At 30.5% G+C, this 18295-nt stretch overlaps 5 protein-coding genes and 1 non-coding gene across 7 annotated transcripts; 5 read left to right on the top strand and 1 right to left on the bottom strand.

The window, feature by feature from the left end:
• Window positions 1-1603: 1603 nt before the first annotated feature.
• LOC128960366 (tyrosine-protein kinase HTK16-like) lies at window positions 1604-3781 on the top strand. The gene has a single exon (XM_054306437.1). The coding sequence runs from the start codon at window positions 1604-1606 to the stop codon at window positions 3779-3781; it is 2178 nt and encodes a 725-aa protein (XP_054162412.1).
• Window positions 3782-6553: 2772 nt separating this feature from the next.
• Window positions 6554-9714, top strand: LOC128960365 (ubiquitin carboxyl-terminal hydrolase 8-like). The gene is made up of 4 exons (XM_054306436.1): window positions 6554-6762; window positions 6831-7542; window positions 7603-9365; window positions 9438-9714. Exons 1-4 carry the CDS (start codon window positions 6659-6661, stop codon window positions 9712-9714), a joined length of 2856 nt encoding a protein of 951 aa, XP_054162411.1. The 5' UTR covers window positions 6554-6658.
• Window positions 9715-9924: 210 nt separating this feature from the next.
• Window positions 9925-11957, bottom strand: LOC128960580 (protein-associating with the carboxyl-terminal domain of ezrin-like). The gene is made up of 2 exons (XM_054306698.1): window positions 11641-11957; window positions 9925-11572 (listed from the first exon to the last, which is right to left on the bottom strand). Exons 1-2 carry the CDS (start codon window positions 11791-11793, stop codon window positions 9953-9955), a joined length of 1773 nt encoding a protein of 590 aa, XP_054162673.1. The 5' UTR covers window positions 11794-11957; the 3' UTR covers window positions 9925-9952.
• A 733-nt stretch (window positions 11958-12690) lies between these two features.
• LOC128960581 (glucosidase 2 subunit beta-like) lies at window positions 12691-15011 on the top strand. 2 transcript variants are annotated; one of them, XM_054306701.1, is made up of 7 exons: window positions 12691-12937; window positions 13013-13225; window positions 13310-13810; window positions 13876-13952; window positions 14044-14166; window positions 14228-14589; window positions 14657-15011. In XM_054306701.1, exons 1-7 carry the CDS (start codon window positions 12829-12831, stop codon window positions 14901-14903), a joined length of 1632 nt encoding a protein of 543 aa, XP_054162676.1. In that variant the 5' UTR covers window positions 12691-12828; the 3' UTR covers window positions 14904-15011. The 2 variants fall into 2 exon arrangements, with proteins under 2 accessions (XP_054162676.1, XP_054162674.1); XM_054306699.1 differs by having other exon boundaries at window positions 13310-13800; window positions 13857-13952; window positions 14657-15010.
• Window positions 15012-15410: 399 nt separating this feature from the next.
• Window positions 15411-15483, top strand: Trnak-uuu (transfer RNA lysine (anticodon UUU)). The gene has a single exon. It is a non-coding gene; the product is annotated as a tRNA-Lys (tRNA).
• Window positions 15484-15702: 219 nt separating this feature from the next.
• On the top strand, window positions 15703-18083 carry LOC128960579 (RNA polymerase-associated protein RTF1 homolog). The gene has a single exon (XM_054306697.1). The coding sequence runs from the start codon at window positions 15948-15950 to the stop codon at window positions 17919-17921; it is 1974 nt and encodes a 657-aa protein (XP_054162672.1). The 5' UTR covers window positions 15703-15947; the 3' UTR covers window positions 17922-18083.
• The last annotated feature ends 212 nt before the right edge of the window (window positions 18084-18295 follow it).

Here is an 18295-nt window from a genome sequence, read left to right as displayed (position 1 = left end):
CTCTCTCTTTCAGTTATTTGAAAAAAACTATAGACAAAATGTAGAAACTATTTTCAGTTATCATAATAAAGTTAATCGGGAGATGACTACTACAACCAAATAGTAATATTGCTTTTATGACACTTTATATTTATGAATAACATGACTACCCTTTCATATCTATCTATACACTATTTCCTTGCATTTAACATTTAAAATTTAGTTTAATTTAAAAACATTGTATCGTTTATTAAATTTTTCAAATGTATTGTAAGTAAAAGCAATTCTAGTTAACACATTATTACTACTATATAATTTGCTATATATAAATTACTATATATAGTACTGTCTAATAATAGTAACTTTGAAGCCCCTCATAATCATTGCTTTTATGATTTCTGGTAATAATTTCAATAATGAGATTCATTTGTGATTAATTCATATCGTTGTTCATCCTTTTCTTAACCCAAACAATAAGCAGTGTCTTATCTCAACTAATTTTTCAAAATAAATCACTGGCATTACATTAGTTTATAGCAGCTATAATACAATTTATATACACATACATACTCTGCCTCTCATTAATATAAAATTCATAACCCGTTTCCCTCTTTTATCTATAGGGTTTACTCTCTTTTGTGAATAATAAATAATATTTTTAAATAAACAGTTATATATATTATATAATTTATATATATATATATATGAAATAGCAATATATGTGAAATACACTTAAAAGAATTTAATTGAAAACATTGTCATTAATTAATTCAAACAATTTAGTGTTATTTTTATTTATATCTTGAATTAGATTTTTTTAAAACTAAAAATCCCATTTAATATTTAACAAACTATACTGTGTTTGTTATTGTTGGTAATTAATTGTAATTTTCAGACAATTGTTAAATAACATAGAAATAATTCTGTCTTTTTTTTATTCAATTAGAATTTAGAAAAAAGTTAAACAAAATTTAGTTAAACAAAAATTTAACAGTAATTAACAATAATATTGTTATCTTTTTAGACATGATATTTGAATGTATACTATAGTTTGAATAAATATATTATATATTGTTCACTATCCAAGAAATATAATACTATTTTATATAATAAAGTATGTGATAAAAGACAATTAATATTTTTTTTTGTTAAACCTTTTTCATTTTTTTGCTTAAAAATATTACTACATAATAATAATACTATATGATAATATATATAATATTTTTTTTTTGATTGACTATTTTACTGATAAAAAATTATTAAATGATAAGACAAAATAAAAAATAAAATTATGTTATCTTAAAATGTCAACACACCAAAAAAAATGACAAAAAAAACTTTTTTTATTTTGTCTAAAATTGTCGAGTTTGATACATATTTATATTAATATGTAATACAATGGCGTTTATTAATTAAAAATTGTTATGAAATTTAATACAAAATGTATTAAATATATTATATCAAATATTATATCATTTTTATATAAAATGAAATAACATTGTTTTGGGAAAAATTTGATAATTTTTATTATATTATAATAAATGTCAAATTAAACATCGAATTTTGTGGTTTATTATATAATCTATTTTTATTTAAACTAAATTTGATAAAAATTGTTGACATAATGGATGATCAATATATAGAAAAAGCTATTAAAACATATGATATCCAAAACAATAGTAATGACTGGTATTTTAGTTCAATCAGCAGATATCAAGCGGAAGACATACTAAAAAACAATGGTTTGTCTGACGGCTTATTCTTAGTCCGTCAGAGTGTCTCTTCAGTTGGCGACTATGTTCTCAGTTGTGTACATAAAGGATCTGTAGTTCACTATCAGATTCAAAGGATAGGTACCGATCCTTTCTTTACAATCAATAAACAGGATATTTATCACGGATTGGATGTGCTTTTAAAACACTTGAAAAAGATTAATGACAGCAATGATAGCTTTTTTGTCCCAAAAGATTATTGTCGAGGCATTAATCCGCCTGAAAACGACATTTTAAAGCCCGATCGGACTAATCTTTTGCATAGAACAGTGGCCAGTGGTCTGCAAACATTGGTAAACGACATTTTATGTGCCGAAAACATACCAAACTTAGAGGTCAGAGATGAGTTGGGTCGGACAGCTTTGCTTATAGCTATGAATTTGGATGAAATAAAAGGCTATCAAATAGTGAGACAATTGATTAAAGCAGGCGTTGATGTCAATAGTAGAGACTTTGAATCTATAACTGCATTACAGTTATGCGCGAAACTTAATAAACCAGTTTTTGCCAAATTATTAATAAACGAGGGAAAGGCCCGAACCTATGACCGAACTATAGGCCAAAAATGGGTTGCAATGCATTTCGCTGCTTATTATGGAAATATTGATGTCTTAAAACTATTACTAGAGTCGGGCGCTGCCCCTCAACCGCGTGACGCTAACAACAATAGACCCGCAGATATAGCCTTTCAATTAAAACACATTAAGTGCCAAAAGTTATGTGACTTTTATGCCAATCGACCGGTGTTTGCATTTAAGCATAAAAATCAATGGCTTTATGAGCACTTAAGAAGTAGGTATTCGACCAATAAATTGTTTGAAATCTCATCGATGAGAGAGGGCTCATACCTTGTTAGGAGAAGCGACACAAAAAAAGGCAATTATGTGCTCACCGTTTCGTGCACTCAAAAGATTTATAACTTTGAGATTCAACACAATTTTAATCACTATTATATAGACAGTGGGCCCTACTGGCCCTCATTAGAGCATCTGATTGACTATCATATGAGAAATAGTGATGGCCTACCCTCAAGACTGAGTGCACCCGTTTCATCGTTTATCGATATATCGACTAATGAAATGTTAATTCATGGCATAACTACAAACAAAACGGCTGACAGTGTCTATAATGAGCGTAACGATCACAACAAAGAGTTGAAATCAATTTTATTCATCAATAAAAATGATGTAAAAACTGGTTCATTGATTGGCAACGGAGAGTATGGACTGGTATTTAAAGGAGTTTGGAGTAGGGCTTCAAAAAACGAGATCTCAGTTGCCGTTAAATTATTGAGTCAACAGGGCTTACATACGAGACATCTAAATAATATTTTTATTAAAGAAGTGGAAACCATGGCATGTCTTAGACATGAATACATCATAAGACTGTTAGGCGTATGCATTGGACCGCCATTAATGATGATACAAGAGTTGGCGCCAATGGGCAGTCTTGTAGACTATTTGACTGATAAACCTAATGGTGTGGACATCACTCGTCAATTGAAACTTTGGTCCATTCAAATAGCAATAGGTATGCGATATTTAAAGAGTCAGCACTTTGTTCATCGAGATCTGGCCGCCAGAAATGTATTGATTGTGTCATTAAAGCAAATTAAGATTTCCGACTTTGGCTTATCTCGTGCTCTTACTCGAGATCAGGCCATCTATAAGGCTTCCAATGGTGATCGTTGGCCAATCAGATGGTATGCACCGGAATCGCTAAAGTACGGTATATTCACTCACGCATCGGATGTTTGGTCCTATGGCGTGCTGTTATGGGAAATGTATAGTTATGGTGATGAACCGTATACCGATGTGGAGAACCGGGAGATAATTAGATTTATTGAGAGAGGAAAGCGACTATCAAAGCCTGACTTGTGCTCCGATTTAGTATTTGCATTGATGTCTCTTTGCTGGTCTTTAGATCCATTGAATAGGCCATCATTTGATGAAATCGTTCAAATCTTATACACTAATGACTGCACTTATGAATCAATGAAAGATGATATCAAAGAGACGATTGATATGTAATTTTATGATATGTCATATGGATATGTCTCACAATTTATGACTATATATTAATATATGTTCGTCTAATGTCTTCAAATCGATGTCTCCAATAGTCTTAAACTCGTTCTCTATTCCTGTACTTAAAAGTCTTGACAATTAGATATATATGTTTAAAGCGTTTGCCATCATTTATACGAGTCAGTCGACAGTGGGTGTAACCCTACATAAGTGTAGGGCATCCCAAATGTGTGGACCAGTTATGCCGAGCACTGGTATGTGTATGGATCACATCATCATCAAGTGTGTAGCCCATCAAACGACACATTCTTGCAAATATAAACTTTAATATTAATGAAACATTTGACTGAAATATTATTAAAAGTTTATGGATGAATTACATTCAATATATTAATATAATATTATTTGTTGAATAATTTCTAGAAAAACTTTTATTTTGTTGATTTGCAAACTAAACTCTATATTCACTGATATTGTACTTAGTTTTCAATAGTCATCCCAGTGTTTCATTTATTAATATAAATATATACTGTGTATACTGTGCCGGCACTGTAAGATTGAATGTTTTTATTGCAAAAATGTAGCCAAATCTCTATACATCCCATACATACACAATCCCAATATCTTTAATTTTCTATTATTACAATGGATTGTATTTATATTTTTTTAAAATGACAAAACACTGTTAGCTTTGCATATAATAATGTATATTATGAGGGGTAAACTATCTGAATATAACTCTCTTACATGTAATCAATATGAATAGTCTTCTAAATAAAAAGATACCCTTTCCTGATAGGTCTGTGCGATAGGTTTAGGCTTAATGTCGACTTTAAAGCAAACCTTTGTATCCGATAAAAAAGTGGTGTTGTGTTTAACGCGTATAACAAAAAAAGTGATACAAACTGTGTGTCAATACAATGACATGTAATAATGCATACATTAGCCGATGATATGATTGAGTTGTGAGAGACACTAATGTAAAGGAGGAAACACTACTCCACTTGTAATTTGGTTTATAATCTATTTTCTCGTGAATAGCATTGAGCTCTTGAGCTAAACCAACAACACTTACAGTTTAACACATAAACAGTATAAATGTATATATACTGTATAAATATATGTATAAAAAATCAATCAAATATTTCTCATATATTATAATAACTGCTAAAATATATTGATGTTTGCATAATAATGTGAGTCTCTCTTTCTTTTTTTGCATAATATTTGAAAGTTTGTCCAAAAAATTTAGTTTTCTGTTTGTTTGATAAGAATATAATGTTAAGTTTATGGATTTTATTAAATAGCATTTTTAACCAATTTTTTCTATATATTGTAAACCAATAGTCATTTTGATGTTAAAATAAATATTCACATTTATTTTTATTAATAGCTTATTTTTTGTTAAATTTATAAACTTGGATATTAATAGCTATGTTATTTATAAGATATTTATTCAATAATTTAAGATCAATACATTTTTATCTTTAATAAACTACTGTATGTATTAATAATATATTTGGCTCTAATTTAAAATGTTAGATAAAGTGTAATCTTTATTTATGTAAAAAATAAATTATAAATAGCAAAATATTATTTTTTATTTTAATAAAACAATTGTTTGATTTATCATTAATATTTTTGTTTTGTTTAAGTAACTTCAATGAACTTAATTATAATATATTTTTAAAGGTATAAAATACGATTATTGTAGTAATTATTTGTTACATTTATAATTAAATTTTATTTATATTATTAAAACCTTAATATACAATAATAAGAATGTTTTGCTAAATAAAATATTTACAAAAATAAAATATTAAATAATATTAATTTTCTATTTAAATTAAATTATTATTTATGAATTTTTATAAATTAATTAATTATAGTTTATTTAAATCGTAGTTAATTATATTTTTATATTATATAAAAACCAAAAAAATCATTATATTATTATTTTTTCACTTTTCCTTATAATATTTTACGTACTGTTCTATGAAAATAATATTACATAAAAATATACGAAAATCAAAATCATTTAAACCTTATATTATAATTTAAATTAAATTTTTAAAAGTTTAAAAATATAAATATTGATATATTAAGTTTATCCAAAAAGCAAATTATAATGATAATAATTAAATTATTATTTTTGTTTACTAAAAAATTGTTATTTAAATACATATTTAAATTTGATTTATTAGCTTAATGATAAATTGAATATTGTTTTTAAAAATGACATTTTTTAAAGCAAATATATGATATTTTATTTGTCATATTATATGATACATAAATTATATAAAAATTTATAATAACTTATTTTTTAAATCAAACACAAAATATATTATCTATTAATCAATAGGTGTCAGTACTGATCATTTAATTTAATGTTTTTGTTTACAAAATGTTTGGCAATTCAATCACTTTTATTATTATATGGTATTATTATATCGTTTATAAAATAACTGTGTATTTAATGATAATAAACGTTTAAAAACTAACAAAAATATGTGTATTTTTGTTATTAATATTATTGTTTTATAATTTATTTGTTGTTATTATTATTAATATTACTATAAATATAATAATTTTTAGCCACTATATTGTATATCATATTATAATTATTATATAAATATATTTAATATAATAATTATATTAATAAAACTCATAATAATTTGTTTGCCATTTATTCATGAATTAAATTGTTTTATATAATAATAATTATTGTATAAAAATATTATATTTTAATGGCTTTTAATTATATAATAGTTTTGATTTCAAATCAATTGTCTTAAATAGATATAGTTTTCAATAAAATTTAAATGTTAAACAAATCGGTGATTAGTGGACATCGGTGTTGACCACAACTACTACAAGAAAATGCCGACCAAAACCTTTCTGAAGGACTTATATATCGCCAAATCATTGGAACTGTTGACGAAAAAGGCAGAAGAAAGCAACAAAAACAATGCAAATACCAATAGGTTTGACCATTGATTTGATAGTAATTGTTGTGATTGTGTCCATTGATTGGTTGTTTTTGTCCCAATAGTCTCCTGAATTCGGCCAACAAGTTGTACTCCGAGGCCAAGCGTTCGCATATCGACGGCGACGAAGAACGCGCTTATATTCTGTACTATCGGTACTTTCAAACAATTAAAACCATCAAACAGTCCAACGATTACAAGAAAGATGAAAAGTATTACTCGGGACTTATCGGACTCAACAAACTCAAAGAAGTGGTCGAAACATTGGAAACGCTGGTCGAAAGTCTTGTTAAACGATATAACACACTCAAAGAAAGTCTTGAGATGAGAGCTAAAGAGATCAATGAGTCAAACGCCGTCGTCAACGATAATTTGTCCAATAAATCAAGTGATTCATCAAAATCAAAGAGTAGTGACACTAATGATAGTGACTATCCAGTGATCGATAGCGTATCACTGGTTGAACACCTGGAAAACAGTTCAGATATTAATAAGATATTAATTATTGATATCAGAAGTGCTGATGAGTTTAACAAATCGTCTATTAGTATAAAGAAAGTGAAAACTTCAGCCGATGTTAATGTTATTAATATTCCCAATAATTTATTAGTGGCCGGAATGACGGCCGCAAAACTTGACCAACACTTGCCATTTGGTTCGGATAAAGATGTTTTTTCAAGGAGAAGATCAATGACTAAAATTATTATTGTCGACAATCACTCACAAGAATTGATTGCTAAGACTCCGATATATTATTTAATTGAAGCTATTTATAGGGTATTTATTATTGTTTATCAATTGAAAACTTTTAATTTACGATTTTGAATGTCTATACAGTGGGACGCGTCGTCGCTTAAAATTAAAAACAAACCGTTTATATTGAAAGGAGGTTTTATAGATTGGACGCTCACATACCCCATGCATACAACAAACCCACAATACAAACCAATAACTAGGAGTATACCTATTAATCGATACCAAATGAACTTAACCTTTAATTATGAATTAAGTGAATTGGAAACGGAGATCAAAAAACCAGAAAATACTAATTTAGTGAATACTGTGACCGATAACAATGCAGATAATAAATCAGATATTTCTGCTAATTGTATTAATAATATATTTAATTCCAAACCAACTAATATGGCCGTTCCGGGAACAGCTAAGCCAGTGATTCCCGATCGGTCAACTAAACCAAAATTACAAACAGAAACCATAGCTGATGTAATGAATACTACCGGTAATGCTATAAAAGATGATTTTGAAAAAATAAAACTCAGAAAACAGAATGAGATCAGCGAAGAAATGATATCAACTATAAGACAACAATATGAAGAAACCATTGAAAGCTTTCAAAAAGATATTGAAAGTAAAGACAAAGAGAACACGCATTTGCGCCAAACTGTCATTAAATTAATGCCTCAAAAACCATCCCATTTGGTTAACAATAGTAAGAACAAAGAAAGTCCAGTGGTTAACATCAATGGTAATATCAATACTTCTAACAAAAGGAATGGCTTTTATCTAAAAGTTGATGAATCCGGAGATGAAAATAAAGAAAATACTGAAACACATGATATGGATAGCTCTACAATTGACGATGATATGAATGGAAAGCCTATTCCAACAATTAACAGATCAATGAACCGGTCGTCGAATAGTTTGTCAGTGAGTTCAAGTCTATCCCGTTCCCTGTCGTCACCAAATATGCTTGAGTTGATCGCTAAAGAAACAAACGGTAATTTGACTGATGATATGGGAATTGAATCAAAAGAAGTGTCGTCTCCACACTTCGATCGTTCACTTAAACCAATGTTTAGTATTGAGAAATACAATTTCCAAGAACTTGATAACAAACAGCGAGACTTTAGTGCCGTCCGTAGACTCGCCGGTCCTTCGATTACTGGACTTAGAAATCTTGGAAATACCTGTTTCTCTAACGCTGTCATACAATGCTTGTTAAATACAACAGAGTTTTCTTCATTTTTCAACGGAAAGTTTAATATAAATAAAAACTCCAAATTTGGTTCAAATGGTGAACTGGTTATAGAATTGGCAGCACTTTTCAGACAAATGGCTTTTCCTTCTCCATACAAGTCTTTGGCCGCTAAAGACTTCAAGAACGCAGTTTGTAAGCACTTTCAAGGCTTCATTCCGGGCCAACAACAGGACGCTCACGAATTTCTGGTCAAACTCCTTGAGAAACTACATGAAGACCTAAATGAGTCTACTATTAGGGATATCGATACAAACATATCGGAAGATCTCAGCTTACAAGTGGCGGCCAACAAGTTCTGGAAAAATCATTTGAGAAAAAATAAATCAATTATCACTGACCTCTTTGAAGGATTTATTGTAAACTCACTCATGTGTTTAACCTGTCATAAGACTTCCAACACATTTGAAGTATTTAGCTGTTTGTCATTACCATTAGGTAATCATAAGACAACTTTAAATGATTGTATCCGTCAATACTTCAAACCGGAACGTATGTCGGGTGAGGCCGCCTGGGAGTGTCCGACATGCAAACAGAAGAGAGAAGCAGACAAAAAGATACTTCTCTGGAAACTACCGAAAGTATTAATAATTCATTTGAAGAGGTATTGTCTATACAGTACAGTATATACTGTAAATTGATACTAAATTTTCATTTTATTTTTTACATTCAATAGATTTTCATATGAAGGCCGTTGGAAACTATCGACTTATGTTGAGTTCCCCATCGATGAACTACAGATCCAAACCAGTCAATCAAGCGTACAGTCCCGCTATAATCTGTACGGTGTTGTCAATCATTCGGGAACTCTTGAGTGCGGACACTATACGGCATATTCACAAAACCTAAGTAAATACAAATGGCATAAATTTGATGACCAGGAGATCACACAAATTAATGTAACGGAGATTAAGTCTCAATCGGCTTACATATTGTTTTATCGATGTGTATAATAAACACATCATTGTTTTTATTTTTGTCAATAATTTAATCTTTTAAAAAGCATTACCATTTCAATCGATTTAAATGATTTCAAAATGTTTATATATATATATATAGTAAATTAAATCACCAGAAAATCAATTGATGTTATATTTTAATAAATAAAAAGTTTATTATTATAAATTTTATCATTATTGCAATAATAACAAATACTGACCACTGGGTTAAATAATTTTATTGTCGATACAATCATTTTTCAGACTCACTATCCCACGAGTGGTCACTCCAACCGACCTCATCATTGGTCGGATCATTGGCCGCAAACATATTCGTAATATTTTTAATGGATTTATCTGTTTGTTGGCCAACAAAATGCTTTTGACTAAATTTGAATACCGGTTCCATAGATGAAAACAGATCGTCAATTTCATTCTTCTCTACCTTAATATCTAATCCTTTAATATCTATTTCACTTTCAATAGTATTATTATTTTTCATTTCCTTTGGTGTCTTTATTTGCAAATCTTTTGCATTCATAGACAACACGTTGTTATTTATCGATGTCTTAATTGTTTGCACTTCTATATCATTAATACAACTATTTTGTTGTATACTATCAATCAATTTATTGCACTCATTATTTTCATATCTCTTGTCACTCTCTGATGAATCAGTTATGTTAAGACTTGTTATGGAATCGATTTCAATTTCATCGCATGGATTGTGTTGTTTGGGTAATCCATCAGAAAATAACTTAACTCTTGGACCCAACACAACAGTGGCACCAAAAATGCTAACCAAATGCGAAATGACTTTAAATGTAAGCGAAACTAACTCGTCGTTAGAGTCTTTCACTGCCATCAAAATTTGTGGTAAAATTAGTTGTCGAAGACATCCATTTGATATCAATGGGGCATAATTTGGCAAATATTGCAATAGTAATAAACGTATCCTTAAATCTCTGTTGCAATACATCTTACATATTAATGGAATGACACGTCTCTTAAAAACTTTTCTTTTTAATAATGGTCTCAATGTTATTGATTCTCCTGAAGTCAATTGATATAACATTTCTTCATCGGAATCATTGCCTGGAATTAATACAAATGGTAACAATTGATTTTGAATTGTTGTATTAGACATAATAAGACGAGAATTGACTATAAATGAAATTAAATGCACAATAAGTTCATCAGACAATTGTCTCATTTTGTCGACTAAATCATTAAGAAATTCATTTCTTAGCGATTCATTAAAAGTGGTAAAACTTGTTAAAAATGACTTCAATTTGACAAACTCTGACTTTACAAACAAATCATCGTTTAAAACATGTTTCATAAGCGGTCTCTTCAATGGACTAACATTTCTTAATTGTTCAATACTTGTTGAGATCTGAGAGTCGGCCAACAATTTGCTTAATAGTTGTCCGAAAGCATAGGTATCTCTTCGATAGATTTCATCATTTTCTAAGCGTTTTATTTGTTTAGATTCAGTATCTTCTGGCGGCAGTGTATCTAAAGTGGCTAACACTGAGTGATACTTCAATAGTTTGTGGCAAAAGTCGACAGTTTCTGAAGTAGAAGTACTTAAACACAAGAGTGAACCCAATTTCCAGCAATCGGTCCGTTCCGAGCGGTTTATGAATAGAGAGTCCAAACTTATATTATTGACTGAAGAGTGACATATCGTGTGAATGAAATCCAAAGCACTGACCAAATTGTGAACACCGCTGACAATCACTTCTTTGTCCAATTGTTGCAACAATGGCTTAACCGGTTGAACCCATTCGGTGACCACACACTTTCGGCCACGAAATAGACCGCAATCATAATATTTCACTATAAATGGGTGACGGATTGTCTTCCAGTGCTATCATATCAAACAAATTAATTGCTATTTAAAGACAAATATCTTATATTTTTCAATCAATTTCTTACAGTGATATCAAAGGCATAGTTGTGATCATTGAAGAGAAAAACGGAGAAATGGTTTGAATCGTATTTTGCACTCAAAAGTGAATAATCTTTGCATTTGTATTCAACCTCTGAATCAATGGTCAACTTCTTGAACAGACTGGTCTCGGCCCCCATCAATGACAACACTAAATCAATGGATCAATTGATGTGATGTTTTAGACAATATATAAGCATTGAGTCATTGATTGAATGTATTGATTGTTATGTTGTTTGTAGTGTTGATTCAATTGATTCACAAATACATTGTCAACACATTCACTGTTTGCGCGATTTTCAAACAAACTGACAATTAGTTAGAAAATAGTTTTATTAAATGACAACTATTTTTAGTATATTTTTAATTTATAATATAGATATAGATTATTCAGAAATATGCTAAATATAAAAATTACTTTAGATTTAAATGAATTATTAAAATTATTTATTATAAAATGTTTATAAATACTGTAATTTACAGTATTATTTAATAAACATTTATCAATTTTGCATTATAATAATTATTCAATATTTTTTATATACTCTATAATTATTTTATTTATAATTAAGTTTTTCATAATATTAATTATTAGAAAATAATAGGAAAACTAATATAACTTATTATATAAGATTGTTAAGTCAAATAACTTATGATATATGATATGTTTGATCAGTACTATCCTATCCTATCATATATCATACTTTAACATCACTGGGATTATTATTATTGGATTATTTTTGTTGTTAAAACCCATATTATTATAGCAAATATGTTATAATTTAATAAAAAAATTAATAAACTATTTATAATTTATTAAAATATAATGTTTTATATATTAAAATTGACCATGATACACTTAAAGATACACTTAAAGATACACTTAATGATACACTTAATGATACACTTAATGATACACTTAATGATACACTTAATGATAAACTTTCAAAAATATTTTCATATATTTTACAGTCAAATGTGTGTAGAAATTATTCATTATTTTTATTACACGTTATTATAAATACGTTTCCATAGAGACCGACAAAAGTTTGCCGATATTTTGTTTATTAACACAAATATACACATAATATGCCACACAATCAATGATTTTATTAAACACTTTAGTAGACTATTGTTGTGTTAATTGTTATTAATAATTGAATAATTAGTTAATTATGTTATTGAATGCAATGTATAATTCAATTGTTTTATATTTATTAGTCATTATAGCGGATATCGAGTCCATGACTGAAGTGCTCAGACCTCGTGGAGTATCACTTGATAGTAACGATTGAATCAATTAGACAATTGATTATCATTTGTTTTAATGACTATTTTTGTTTGTTTTTATATCATTAGAGAAAATCTTTTACGACGCGAACAAAGACTTTCAATGTCTGGACGGCTCGGCTTCGGTGCCATTCATGTTAGTCAACGACGACTATTGCGACTGCGATGACGGCAGTGATGAGCCGGGAACTAATGCCTGTCCTAATGGACACTTCTATTGCTCTAATCTCGGATACATTGAACGGATAGTCCCTTCCTCTAGAGTTAATGATGGCATTTGTGGTAATGTTTTTTTTTAACGATTACTGTTTTTGAGTGCATTTTTGATGTAATATTTTTTGTTCCGATTTGTTGTCTAAAACAAAGACTGTTGCGATGCAAGCGATGAATACAATAGTTCGGCAAAGTGTCCAAACAATTGTCTCCAAATGGGTGAACAGTTACGACAGGAAAGGGAACAACATTTGATACTTCTTAAGGAAGGAAATGCCATTCGAGAAAAATATGTCGAAGAATCGAAACAGACTAAAGAGAACTCGAAACATGAGTTGGAAGAATTGAATCGTCAAAAATTGCAATTAGAAGAAGAAAAGAATGCTAAAGAAGCGATAAAACGGGACGCAGAGGATAGAGAAAAGGCAGCACTCGATGTCTATAAAGAAGCCGAAGACAAAATCAAGAAAGAGAAAGAAGAAGAAGATTTAAAACGCCAACAGGAAGACGAAATACGTTTCGCAGAACAAGCGTTCAAAGAGATGGATCTCAACAAAGATAATATTCTTTCCTATACTGAAGTCCAACAATTTATCAAATTCGACAAAGACGGCGACGGAACTGTTTCTGATGACGAGGCAAAGGTATTAAAAGGTATATCAATAGATAATTATTTAAATTTTATGTTTGATATTATTAGTTCTTCATTCACGCCGCAGAAGAGATGGGTCTCGAAGAGTTCATAGAGTCGGGTTGGGTTATAATGAAACCATTTTATATGAAAGATAAAACATTAGTATGTATTTTAAAATGTTTGCTTTGTGTTTTAATTTGTTTGATTGCTTTATTTAATGTACTAAACAATTGCTAATTTGGTTCACTAACAGCAAGACTTCCAAACACAAGAACAATCCGTTCCCTCTGAATCTGAATCAGTTCCTATTCCTCCAATTGATACTAACACAGAAACAGAGCATGAATCAGAAACACCTGATGAAACTGAACCTACGGTGAGACTAAAATAACTATTTTTAAGATAATTAAAATATTTAAAATCATATAAATATAAAGACTGAAGAAGATGAAGACGAAGATGAAGGACCGCCGCCTTTCTTTCCACCTAAAGATGCAGAACCTGAGGCATCGACAACAGAGGCGGGCACTGAATATGATGACGAAACCAAGCGATTGATAGAAAATGCTAAACAAGCGCGGGATGAGTATTCAGAAGTCGAGGGCAAGTTTCTGGACATTCAAAATAAGATACGAGAGATTGAAGTGTTATTCGAGACTGACTTCGGACCAAATGATGAGTTTATGGCACTGAAGAATCAGTGTTTTGAGTTAACAGATCTCGAATATACGTACAAATTTTGTCCATTTGATAGCGCATCTCAAAGACCTAAAAATGGTGGCACCGAAACTAGTTTAGGGTAAATACTAATATATATATAATTTTGCATTTATTTATAATCTACACTCTATTTAAATTTTGTTTAGCCGTTGGGGTAAATGGATTGGAGATGACAACAATAAGTACCGAAAAATGTTGTTTGAAGGGGGGGCTCAATGTTGGAATGGACCGGTCAGGACTGTTACCGTTAACTTGTCGTGTGGTACAAGCAATGAAGTGATTGCCTCATCCGAGCCCTCCCGATGCGAGTATGCGTTTGAATTTAAAACACCAGCCGTTTGCTGGACTCAACAACACTCAGATGATGAACGACACGTGCATTCAGAACTCTAATGACTTGTTTTAATGTTTTTGTTTTAAAGAAAAAATAGAAAAACCTTTTTACTAATTAGTTAATACATTAAAACATTTGGATATAATGTTTACTGGAATTACATTTAACTACAGAATAAGTCATATTGACTTTTATTTAAAAAAAACTAATCTATTTGTTATAAATGTTTTTTCTGTTTGTATTTTGAATGCATTCCAGCGTTAACTTTAATAAATTAGGTTTTAATTAATTTATATTAAATGAATTATAAATTATATATAAAATACTGTATATTCTATACATTGATGTCATTGAATACAATGTCAGTAGTGATGTAAATACTATTAATATGATTGCAATGCAATGCAATGACAAACTATGTATTAAATGTCAAATAACGCAAGTTTTAAATTAATACTTCAATGCAAGGACTGTATTGCTTGATATATATGTTGTTTATTATAAAAATAGCTTAAATATAGTAATGGATTTAAATATGATATTAAAGTTGTGTCTCATAAGAGTTAGCCCGGATAGCTCAGTCGGTAGAGCATTAGGCTTTTAACCTAAGGGTCCAGGGTTCGAGCCCCTGTTCGGGCGCTAACAATTATTTTGCTTTATTTTGATATTTATTTTTATTAATACTTTTACCAATTAATCATAATTTTTTTATTTTATTACTCACTTTATTATCACAATTGAAATAATTGTTTAAATGATTTTTTAAAACTAAATTATAATTTTGTTATATTTTGTTAATTATTGTAATATTGAAACAATTAGTCGATATTTATGTTGAATTCAATGACAAATGTGTATGAATTGAGTGAATGTATTGAATGTGTGTTTTCATTGAAACCTATTGTCAGTTGAAATGAATGAACGATTGGTTTCGCAAAACCATTGAATGAGTCAATCAATCGGTTATTAAGTTTGCCGTCAATTGTCTGTCGGTTTGTGTCTAAACTTGTGGTCACTTCGTGTGTCTATAAGTGGTGACAATCACTCGTTTCATATATATATATCATATATACTGTCTGTGAGTGAGTGATTGACACAAAGTAATGGCCAAACGAAAGAAGAGTTCGTCCGACAGTTCCGACGACGACGTGAAGGACATAAAGCCTAGTCGTGTGGCGTCAAGTGATTCGTCTTCGAGTTCTGATGAAGACGACGGAGATTGGAACGCAAAGAAGTCCAGTAAAGCTAAGACTAAGAAGTCTAGAGTCGTTAAAAAGAAACAAATTGAAGACGACATTGAAAAAGAAGACGGAGAAGTAGATGACGATGAAGATGAAGAAGATATTGAAGAGTTTAATGATGGCTACGATGAGAATCTAATGGGTGATGATGATGACCAGAAACGACTAGCAATGATGACAGAGAAGGAGAGGGAACAAGAATTGTTCAATAGATCCGAAAAGAGAGAGGTTTTGAAGACACGGTTTGAGATCGAAAAGAAGTTACGAATGGCGAAGAAAAAAGAAATGAATAAATCACAAACTGATGTATCGGTGAGGAGTACAGAGAGACGACGCAATATGGAGGACAAGAAGAAAGTCAAAGACGCCATCAAAGATCTCAAGTCTATCAGAGAAAAGAAAAAAGAAAAACTTCAGAAACAGCAAAGACTGCGTGCGGCGGATGTATATTCTTCTGATTCAGATTCTGACGAAGACAAGAACGCTGAAAGAAAGTCTTCATCGTCTTCTTCCTCTTCGTCATCCGATTCTTCGAGTGATTCAGAAGACGATAAGAAGAAGCGAAACGACGACAATAAGAAAGACTCAGATGATTGGGACGACAGAAACAGTGATCGCGAAGATGAAGCTGAGTCGTGGCAACTGACGTGTGAACACTTAAATGAAATACGTCTATCGAGACATAAAATGGAGTTATGGTGTCACTCGCCGTTCTTTAACACAACAATTATCGGTTGTTTTGTGCGAATTGGAATCGGTTTGGATCCGACCAACAAAAAGAACCGCTATGTGGTCGCACAGATTTCAGATGTCGTAGAAACGGCCAAAGTTTACAATTTGGGTCAAACACGTACTAACCGAGGTATCAAATTAAAGCACGCGCGACAAACCGAAAAGGTTTACCGATTGGAATACGTGTCGGACAGTGCTTACGAACAGAAAGAGTTTGACCAATGGTTAGAAAATATGAATAGAGACAGATGTGACATCATTTCCAAAGAGTTTTACGAACGCAAGAAACGTGACATTACTAATGCATTCAACTATCGGTTGAACGACGCAGAGATTGATGCCATTGTCGATGAAAAACGTAAATTTAATATAAAACCTGTTAATTATGCGATGAGAAAGAATCAATTGATGCGAGAAAAGGAATTGGCAGATCTTAATGGAGATCACGAAAAGGTTGAACGACTTCTTCAAGAGATTGATGATATCGAGTCCGAAGCTAAGACACTGGACAAGAAACGGACGCAAAATATAGCGGCCATTTCATACATTAACGAACGAAATCGTATGCGCAATATCTTAGAGGCCGAGAAGGCTTTGACTGAACAAAGTGCTGCTCAGAAGGCCTCACAAAAGGACGACCCCTTCACGAGACGCAAATGTACGCCAACTATGATTCATATGTTCAACAAAAATAAATTAAGCAATTCGTCAAACAAATTGGACAGCAATTTATTAGCAGTGGATGAATCTAAAGAAGAACCTAAAGATGACACAAAAAGTGAAGATGAAGTCAATGGTAGCAAAGATTTTGTGACAATCGATACCAATGTCGACACCAATTTGCTGCAAAAGACATCGGCACTGATCGCTGATAAGCCTCCGCTATCACCCGGACATCACAACGATCTGTTTGCTGCACATAATTTCGATATCAAAATAGACTTTGACGTTGATATAGGAATACCGGCGCCGTCTTCGGGCAATAGCTTAACAAATAATAATAATAGTTTGTCGACAATAGGGTGTCCACTCAACACTCCAAAGATACCGAATCGACGATCACTTAATTTAGACGAATATAAAAAGAAAAAGGGACTCATCTAATGATGACTTAAATTGACATTTAATTGATACATATTTTATGCATTGAATTGGAAGTAGTCTTATATGACAAACAAAGTATATATTTTAGTGTATTTTTCGTTTCAATTTATGGTTTATCTCATAAAATATGTTTTATTTTGTTTCCCATTATAATTAACGTAAAAATATTTGCCACAAAATTACTTATATTTTATTTTGTAATAGTAAATCATATTTTTCGTTATCAATCAATTGTATTCAAATAATAATAATAATGACATTAATGTTATTATTATCGGTATTGTGTTCAGAGATTTCAAGTAAAAAATATTACAATACTTTAAATCTTGTGTTTGGTGTAATCAAATCAATTGAACCATTAAATTAAAAAATCG

This window comes from Oppia nitens, unplaced genomic scaffold, assembly GCF_028296485.1.
Source record: "Oppia nitens isolate AA-2021 unplaced genomic scaffold, nextdenovo-longstitch-racon4-pilon3 scaffold4_pilon_pilon_pilon, whole genome shotgun sequence".
In the NCBI taxonomy this organism is placed as follows: Eukaryota; Metazoa; Arthropoda; class Arachnida; order Sarcoptiformes; family Oppiidae; genus Oppia; species Oppia nitens.
The sequence above is the reverse complement of the archived record's forward strand: the minus strand, read 5'-3'. Positions and strand labels throughout refer to the sequence as shown.

What these genes read in the sequence shown, in the direction of transcription:
- LOC128960366 (XM_054306437.1), top strand. Translation starts at nt 1,604, where the DNA reads ATGGATGATCAATATATAGAAAAAGCTATTAAAACATATGATATCCAA.
- LOC128960365 (XM_054306436.1), top strand. Translation starts at nt 6,659, where the DNA reads ATGCCGACCAAAACCTTTCTGAAGGACTTATATATCGCCAAATCATTG. An exon ending in TAATTGAAGCTATTTATAGG is followed by an intron (nt 7,543 to 7,602) that starts GTATTTATTATT and finishes ATGTCTATACAG; the next exon opens with TGGGACGCGTCGTCGCTTAA. An exon ending in TTAATAATTCATTTGAAGAG is followed by an intron (nt 9,366 to 9,437) that starts GTATTGTCTATA and finishes TACATTCAATAG; the next exon opens with ATTTTCATATGAAGGCCGTT.
- LOC128960580 (XM_054306698.1), bottom strand. Translation starts at nt 11,793, where the DNA reads ATGGGGGCCGAGACCAGTCTGTTCAAGAAGTTGACCATTGATTCAGAG. An exon ending in ACTATGCCTTTGATATCACT is followed by an intron (nt 11,573 to 11,640) that starts GTAAGAAATTGA and finishes TTGATATGATAG; the next exon opens with CACTGGAAGACAATCCGTCA.
- LOC128960581 (XM_054306699.1), top strand. Translation starts at nt 12,829, where the DNA reads ATGTTATTGAATGCAATGTATAATTCAATTGTTTTATATTTATTAGTC. An exon ending in TCGTGGAGTATCACTTGATA is followed by an intron (nt 12,938 to 13,012) that starts GTAACGATTGAA and finishes TTATATCATTAG; the next exon opens with AGAAAATCTTTTACGACGCG. An exon ending in AGTTAATGATGGCATTTGTG is followed by an intron (nt 13,226 to 13,309) that starts GTAATGTTTTTT and finishes TCTAAAACAAAG; the next exon opens with ACTGTTGCGATGCAAGCGAT.
- LOC128960579 (XM_054306697.1), top strand. Translation starts at nt 15,948, where the DNA reads ATGGCCAAACGAAAGAAGAGTTCGTCCGACAGTTCCGACGACGACGTG.